The sequence below is a fragment of the Phlebotomus argentipes genome, unplaced genomic scaffold (assembly GCF_947086385.1).
Source record: "Phlebotomus argentipes unplaced genomic scaffold, Phlebotomus argentipes genome assembly contig_6, whole genome shotgun sequence".
NCBI classification, from domain to species: domain Eukaryota; kingdom Metazoa; phylum Arthropoda; class Insecta; order Diptera; family Psychodidae; genus Phlebotomus; species Phlebotomus argentipes.
The window spans coordinates 3,109,695-3,118,896 of NW_026776145.1; the positions used below are offsets into that span (position 1 = coordinate 3,109,695).

At 38.5% G+C, this 9,202-nt stretch overlaps 1 protein-coding gene across 1 annotated transcript; it reads left to right on the forward strand.

The window, feature by feature from the left end:
• Positions 1-7,005: 7,005 nt before the first annotated feature.
• On the forward strand, positions 7,006-8,383 carry LOC132257642 (proton-coupled amino acid transporter-like protein CG1139). The gene is made up of 2 exons (XM_059754633.1): positions 7,006-7,871; positions 7,935-8,383. The coding sequence occupies exons 1-2, from the start codon at positions 7,006-7,008 to the stop codon at positions 8,347-8,349; spliced, it is 1,281 nt and encodes a 426-aa protein (XP_059610616.1). The 3' UTR covers positions 8,350-8,383.
• The last annotated feature ends 819 nt before the right edge of the window (positions 8,384-9,202 follow it).

A 9,202-nucleotide genomic window follows, 5' to 3' on the forward strand; every position in this document is an offset into this window, starting at 1 on the left:
TAAATGGAAAATGGAACTCTGTGGAGCGCGAAATTTTCATATCCAGATGATATTTTCCGAGAAAAATATATAGTTTTTATTCTCACTGTCAATTTGTGCAAATTATCCATTTCCCAAGGCTTACCAATTAATATTTCAGCACGGTTTAAAGAATTTTCTCGGAATTCCGTCTTCCACCATTTCATCCAGATGCTTAGGAAGGTAAATCTAATTGAATTTCACATAAAGTATGAGTCATTTGAAAATGCACAGCTTAACATGAAGGCTTTGTGGTGGGATTCTAGTCACGTCACCAACAATTTCTATCAGAATAATTTTCTTTTTCCTCCTTGTATTCCTTTCAAGTGGTGAGTATTTTTCGATATACTATTTGATGCTGTGAATCATAAGCATTGTCCTATACATTTAAGGGGAGAATGCTTGTACATATGTGCACACATCAATTGATATTCTACTCATTCATCTGGGATTGATTTCGATGTGTGTTTGTTTGTGAATTTGTTATCTGATAGTCCCTCTCAAGTTGTAACAATAAAAGTGTACATTTGAATTATCATCCCCTTTTCCACCTTCGCAATGCGATATTATATTTCGCAAAAATGAGACTCCGCGACCATGTATAAAATGTTGAATGTCATTCGGATGCGGAACTGCATTTCAGAGCCAATATGTGCAGGAATGCACTACAAAAGTGGTGTAAAATAAAAGTTTCACGGTTACACAATAGTCACTTTGCCATTGTATCGACCGCATTCTTCGTACGTCAATATATCTCTTCACGTCTTTGGAGCCACACATGCCTGACCCTGCCTAGTATCCATTCTCTTATGTATCTCGCCTACAATAACAATCCGCCCGCGAAGAAATGGCACAGAAGAGAAGCAATTCATCCTCAAAAATTGACCCCCTGTCTTTGGTTGCCACGAACGAAGGAGTGGATATCTGAGAAAAATATAATAAATATATCATACGGTGTCTTATCTGTGTCCGATAAACATATTGCCGCTGATTAATATTTAGGAAAGGTCTAAAATTAGTTGACAAGAATTTATGATTCGCCTCTCCAGTCAATTCTTCAAATCCCACCCTCGCCGAGACCCAAACAGCAAGACATGCGGATATACCGTTGGAGGAAAGTTTCTTTTTAATGGCAAACCATCAACTGGACGTGTTAGTCGAATTCCTTTATTTATCTGGAATCTATTGTGGAAGCTGTTGAAACCTCACACTCGTGCCCTCTTGCAAATAAAGTGAAACACATCAATTTTATTTAAATAAGCTTCATGTAGTGCTTTTAGCATTGTGTGACGTATTTAAGCTGACATTACTCTCCCATGCAAATCTGGGGCTCCGAAAAAGGCGAAGCAAAAGAAAGTTCTCAAATATATAAATCAGAGACGCAAGTTTATCAGAGGGCAGAAAAACTTTTCTTTTTACATATACTGAAAAACTTTTAATGAAAGCATCAAAGTGTAATGAGGTGGGACTTTGCTTCTCTAGTGATAAAGAATAAATTTCATTTTCCTCTCTCACCCATTCCTATTGTTCTTTCTGCCGAATAATGCCTTATACACTCCTTCCCATTTAGGAGTCTTTCATATTTTTGAATAAATTTCCAATGTATAAATAGATTAAACAGCGTAACAGAACGATATCGTTTATTCTTGACAAATTGCTATTTAAAGCGGAATTGAATTTTATAAATTTCCACCCACACCAGCCGCCAAGCCAAATACACTCTTCGCCAAAATATATTCAAATTGAGTTAACGCATCAGAAATTGCGGTGAGATGAAAGAAATTGCGGGTTGAGCCTTGACTTTTATCTCCTTCCTTATTGTAATTCGATGATGGAACGTTTTCATCGCGGAGGAAAAATTTAAATTAAGACAAAACGAGACTTACCTGACAGCTGCGCACCGCGAAAATGGTCAAAAAGCGAGATGACAAAATTCATTCCAGCTCTGCTTCGAATTTCTTTACATCCAATCACATCTATACGCGTCTGAATACATAATAAACTACTAATGCATGTGCAGTACTTTACAGACTACAATTTGGACGAGGCCCTGATCCAGAAAGCGATAATTATCATTTGATGTGTCCACCATTATCCAGCATCCACTGCTCAGAATATCGAATGTTCTACACGCACATGGCTAAATTGCTTTGTGCAGAGCTTCCTGCAGTGCATGTGTTATATAAAGATAGATATCCTCTTATTGTAAGTTGCGACTATAGCTCGAGGAGGATCTGGATGAATGGTGTTAAAGTAGCCGGAATGCATTGTTGTCCCCATCAGCAAACAAACAGTAATTAATGTGTATGCGGAAGCAGCTATGTAATCAAGATATTCGATGGATGTGCCATGGTCTGACTCCTGATCTATGCATCTTAAATTGCAATCATCACAAATTCATACAGAAGAGCACCAGTATTTCACATTAAAGCGGAGATAGAGATTCGTCATGTGGAAATATATTTGGACGTTTATCCAAAATGGCATTCAATTCGGTAATAACTATTATAAGAGACATATTAGTTAATCTCATTACACATACTTGATGCTGCGATTAGCATGGAAATCTAAAGATCTTCACCTCAAAGAAAATACAGTCAGAAGTGGTGTATAGCCCAGCGGACTTCTTGGGAAGTGGAAGTGTTGAAAAACTTACAATATTCCTTTCTGGAGATCTTCTTTTACTACCAAATTACTCTGATTCTTTGGATGACTTTCTATTTTTACGTAGAAACAATCATAGTGCTTTTCTAGGTAATGTAGCGAATCAAAGATAGATGTAATGAATAATTCCCAGTCTAGTACATCAATTCTTATGCTGCAATCCGGAAAACAGTTAGTCATTGACAGAATTTAGCATTTGTGTACAATAAATGTTCCTATTCTGAACCTTTGATGTTAAAGAATTCTACAAATTGCGATAAAGTCAAACATAACCTCAAAAATATTTTATTGGCCTTGGAAAAAGTTTATTCACAAAACTTTTTGGACGATTCTGACAATGAATCAACAATTTTAAGTTCATTTGAAAATTATAAGAGATGATTTTAAAATCTAGAAAAGCTTCCAAACACAGTACATAAAGATTTTTTGGTGATATATTGAGGACATCCAAAATGCGCTTTTAAGTGAATTTTTACAAAATATCGGGTGGAAACTTAAGGGATTGATTAAAATTTATGGATTAGTGTGGAAACAGTCTAAGAATTTCAAGTGATGCAAATGTCAGAAAATAATAAACAGATTTAAGACAAATTATCTTCCCCTTGGTTTTTTCAAAGGCAACATCGAAAGTTAGTAACAAAGGTGATTCAAGAACTCCGACTCTGTCCTGCTCACCCCAAATGTCGGTTATTTAATTCACTGTTATTTGTGATACTTAACGCTCAGTATTTCATAATTTGCGGCTCAATCCATAAAAGTTTTCAAAATAAATGTAATGCCATAAAGCACACATCTGTATGTTGGTAGATAAAAGAACAAAATTTATTATTTGGTTTCATTTTCCAAAATGAACCCCATAAATTGCCATTCAGTTTCACATCCATACAATTTTCATAAGCCAACAAAGCGCCGCGAAAATTTATGTGTCTTATGCGAAAGTGTTTATCACTTATAATGCATCGGATTATTTGTATTTAAAACACTTCACCACATATCACACCCCATGTTTTGAATAATTTTGCATTAATACAAATGTTCGTCATTACCAAACATATGTGGGAGGACTCTCAAAGTGTAAAGTGAAGATGTGTTGTTCGGCAAAATGAGCCTCTTGGCTTTCTGCACAGTGTCATTTAAGTTTATTACACGGCTACATAATTGTACTCTACATGCTCACATTTAGACCATCCTTTTTCCGCCTAATGAGAGCAATTACAGGAATAAAGGCGCTCTCTCCGGCAAATGTAAAATCATCTTTATCACATTCGATATTACTCTCCGTGTGAAGAGATTCCCCGGCACATAAGGGCTGTTTGTTACTTCTATGTACATAAATTCAAGAGATATTTAGGCCCCTTTTCTGCGTCTAATACACCCACATATGATTAAGGGCGCATAAATTCTAATTGAAATTCATTATTGCCATCAGAAAGTCTTCCTTAATTCGATTTCAACTTTTATGGGGAATTCCTTCATACACGCACACTTTTCTGCTCATTCAACCGCGCAATATAATTACACATAGATTATGAGATAATAATAAGCCGCCATAAGACGTCAAAGATGCTGAAGTTATCATAATGTTCTTTAAAGAGAGTGGTAACTTTACGTGGAAATATGGCAGTAGTAATGAATTCAGATTGTGTTGATTATGGCCTTGCCTTGCTACCGCCTTTATTTACTACACGAGATGTCTTCAAATGATTGTGGGCGCAAATTCTCTTAGAAGATTCTTCTGATCAACCGACCGATCAAGTAAGCGGGAAATTACTGTGTGCAATAAAAATGAAATGTAGCTCTCTGGAATTGCATTCACCCAATGCTAATGGCTAAGCTGTGTAACTTCCGAGGCAGCCCATACTTTGAGTCAAAATTTACTCCTGTTAGACCATGTCTGACAGGCATTTGCAATCCTACTTTTGAATTCTTCATTGGCATTTACATTTGAACATCCAATTCAGGTCAACCATTCTACGAAGTTACTTGTCTTGACTTTTTGCTTAATCTCTTCTCCTCTGCATTGATTACGTATTTGAAATGAATGTGAAATATTGCTCAGTGGATAGGAGATGATGACACTGTCACTACGGGAGGGAAGAGAGTTTGGAATATTTTTCATTAAAACTTTTTCCACTCCAACCCATCTGAGGACTGCTGAAGATGACAATGGAAGTAATTAGCAATGACAGTATTTTCTTCGAGCTGCCTTACCTTTATACACACCCATTGGTTCGCCCACTGTGAGATGAATATCATGAAAATCCTCTTTCGAAGAAAAATAGCCCGCTTTTCACTCTATAATCTCATTTAATTATCACACTTCATAACCAGATTACAATTAAAATAACTTGACCACTCGACAGACATTGCCAACAATGTCGGTGGATTCCGAGCACAGAATCCGCAGTCATGGAAAAATGTGCAGAAGTTGACATCTAATTTCGACCGAGCAGGACAATTATTGGAGGTGAAAGTTATTCTTGCGTGGAACTATTGAAATTCTATTGACAGCTTTTCGTGATCTCTTGAAGCACCTTTTGAATCTTGTATTGAATTTTCCATTTACCCTGAAAGCCGTAATTCTACCAAGCATCAACGCGTCTCAGCAGCTACCTTTGGTGCATCGGTGCAGAAAAGAGGTGAAAAAGAGCACAGTATCGGGAAAGGAAGGAAAACGCAGAGAAAAATCCAATCAGTTGAGAGAAAATCATAAATTCGGATTAAAAATTTTCATTCTCATATACAGATGCAAAATAGAAATCCTTTTAGTGAAATTACACTCATGAATTATGTGCCTCTCTCTCTCCGCCCCAATATTCTCTCATCTTCTCACTTTTTCTTAGAGAGGGCAAAAATATTTTATGTTTCTTGCGGAGTGTTTATGCTGAGGCACGTCTCGAAACTGATACGTACACCATCCATAAGTCACGTTTCCCTTGAACTCCAGGAAAAGTCCCCATGAGATGTGTGCGAGAAAACTGAAAGAAAATGTGGTTTGGATTTGTTGGCGTTTATGGAAAGCGTTTTCTTACTAGGTACCCCTCAATTTTTTACCCATTTTGATAAATGAAATTCCCTCAGAGTGTCGGGATATGAGAGGGAGTGTCATGGAACTACTGTGGGATCACATCCGAACCAACCTGACACACATTTCTCACACGCTCCGCTGGAGAGACGCAGAAAAACTGCGAATGCTCTGTACATGTGAAATTAATAATATGTATACATTTTTTGCCCCACTGCAGGTATTCTCCTCGGCAAAAATCCTGAGAGTTACTCTATCGAAAGATATTTAAAAGTATGCGCTCATGTATTATTCATATACAAGAGCCCCGAAAATTTCTAAGGCAACCCCCTGAAACACACAAGGACTATCTTGCAGGGAAAATAGGTGAAAGATATAGTACATGCTGAGGAATGTTATTTCCATTTGCATAATTTAATTCTGGTAATGTTCAGATGGTGCGCGCGAAATAACGTTCCGGAGGTGAATTATCTTTTGATTACACCATCATCATTCAAATATTTGCTTTTGATTGAGTGCTAGTTAGTGAGAAGAAGCCAAACACTCACTCTCTCTTTATGGCTCATTTCCTCCATCGACGAGATATCTTTTCGAATACCTCTCAAAACAATATAAATATCTTCAATTCACATGTTCTATATCAAATGGCATGAAGACTACTTTATGGACTATTTTATTTCGTTACATTTTATTTCTTACCTCCTGTTTTCGCTGCTCTTTTCCTTTAAACACCCCCAAACCTCACACCAATGCACGCAAATAAAACCCAACTATAAATATTCGCCATTATTGTGAGAATGTAATATTTCTTCTTTTATAGTTTCCATTCAACCATACCTCAACATTAACCAACTCTCATCGTCTTCACTTCCCATTCAATTGAAATTCATAACTCCGCAATTGCATTTTTCATTACACTCGCTTTTTTTGTGTAGTGAAATAAATCAACAATAATATTTCCATATGCAAGAATTTATCGACGAAACTGGTGAGTAGTAAAGAATAAATGTTATTTCTTCACTTTTAATAGTGAAAAATACGAAAATTGTGCATCAGACCAATTTTTTCCACCTGCAGCGACAATCATCATTGCGCGGTGCTCTGCAAAGTGCGAACCTCAAATCTGCAGCACTGTGGCTTGCCCTGGAAAGCAATTAAATGCTCACGGGAATCCGAACTGCAAGTCAAGTAGTCTGCTAAATTCACATTTTGCAAATCAGTGACAAAACAAACAGCATTTGCGAAATAGGCGAGAGATTTTCCGTTAATCGATTGTGAAGTGAAAATTGACCACGAGAATGTCCAGTGAGAATTACGATCCTCATTTGCATCGTGAAGTGTCGAATGGGCTGTCCAATGCGGCCGCTCTGGTGCACATCCTCAAGGGTGCCATTGGCTCTGGCATCCTCGCAATGCCGGACGCACTCAAAAATTCCGGCTACATCAGTGGAACGCTAGGCACTCTCGCGATTGCCACTCTCATTGTATACACCATCCACATGCTCATGAGATGTCGATACGCCATATGTAAGAAGCTCAGCGTGCCGTCAATGTCCTACGCCGAGGCCATGAAGACCGCCTTGGTCGGCGGACCGTCCTGTCTTCAGTCCTTCGCCAACAGCAGCGCCCACATTGTCAATATATTCCTCATTGTCGCCCAAATAGGAGCCTGCTGCATCTACGTGACCTTCATATCGGAGAACCTGCAGAAGGTCCTGGCGCAAGCAGACGTGGACATGGACATCAGGGTCTACATGCTGATCATCCTCGTGCCACTCATCCTCATCAATTGCATTCCAAATCTGAAGATTCTCGCTCCACTCAGCTTATTCGCTAACCTGTGCTCCGCTATTGGCATCTCCACGATTCTGTACTACGTGTACAAGGATGGAGTGTCCTTTGATGATCGGCACGCCATTAGCAATGTCTCCCGCTGGCCTCTGTTCTTCGGCACGGTTCTCTTTGCACTGCAGGCCATCGGTGTGATAATTCCAGTGGAGTACAAAATGAAGCATCCCAAGGATTTCGGAGGAATGCTCGGAGTACTGAATATCGCCATGATTATCGTCACTCTGCTGTACGTCTTTGTGGGCTTCAGTGGTTACTTGAAATACGGCGAATATGTTGAAGGAAGCGTGACACTTAATCTACCCCAAAATGAACCGTAAGTAGACAATATTTTAATATCTTTATACTTCCACAGAGACTGAAATACATTTTATTTCAGCTTGGCAAACTCCATCGCCATCATGTATTCCATATCGATCTTTATCAGCCACCCATTGCAAGCGTATGTGGCAATTCAAACACTGTGGGACGATTACTTCAAACAGCATTTCAGGGAAAATTCAACCAAATTCAAAGTGGCTGAGTACGTCCTCCGCATATCCTTTGTGATCTTGACAGTATTATTAGCCATCGCCGTCCCCAAACTGGCTCTCATCATCTCATTCATTGGAGCAGTCGTCTTATCCATGCTCAGCTTCGTTTTTCCAGCTGTAATGGATATCTGTATTATGCACGCGGAGCACGGAAGCAGATCCAATTGGCCACTATGGCGCAACATACTTGTAATTATTTTTGGATTCACCGGAATGACTACTGGCTTCTACGTCACTATCCGTGACATCGTATCAACTTGAATAATTGCGGAGTAAATTTAACAGTTGTAAATACGAGACCAAATCGAAATAAATTGTTAAATTTAATTATACGCAGTAACTTCGTTATATCTGCACCCGCCGGGATGATTATTGCAATTTTCCACGAATAGCATCCGGATCTATCGATGAGTGTATTTTTCTCAGAAATTTGGATTTTTCCAGTTGACAATTAAATTTTAATTTAACATAAAATGTGTAGTGTGGTCTGTCAATGAATGTAGAAAAATTGTATGAATTCATGCTGTGCTTCGCAAAAACAAAGAAAGAACGACGTGCATTTTGAACGCAGTGACAAATTCGGTGTTTTATGAAAAATATTCCCCATCTTACAGAAAGCTCCGAGGTTGCGATGAATTTCCAGACCCTACTGACCCGATTCTGTCTGGTTTTATTCAAATTTCCCTGGCAGTGATGGGAAAAAGTCTTGCATCCAACCCCACGATATATGTATTAAGATGCAAGATCGTAAGACAGAGGATTACTTCAATCACCATTCTCAGGAGTTGCTGGAGAGGAATAAATAAAAAGTCGGAGCCGCAAACGGTGTGCTCACGGGTAAATTTATTGCCTTTAATTTTGAATGACAATATCTACTTCGCGTGTTCACCCCATTAGAAACATTTGTCTGGCATGTGTTGCTATTATATACCTAGTTTGGAGCCAGCAGTTGAGAAATTTATGCGCTGAATATATTAACATATAGCACACAATTCGAGAAGCGTCACTTATTTTTCATTTCAATACCAAAGTGCTGTATTTCACGGGGAAGCGCCACATAAGATATGATGGGGAGGGTAGATGAAGAGAATATTCGCGCAGTTGAATCCACAAT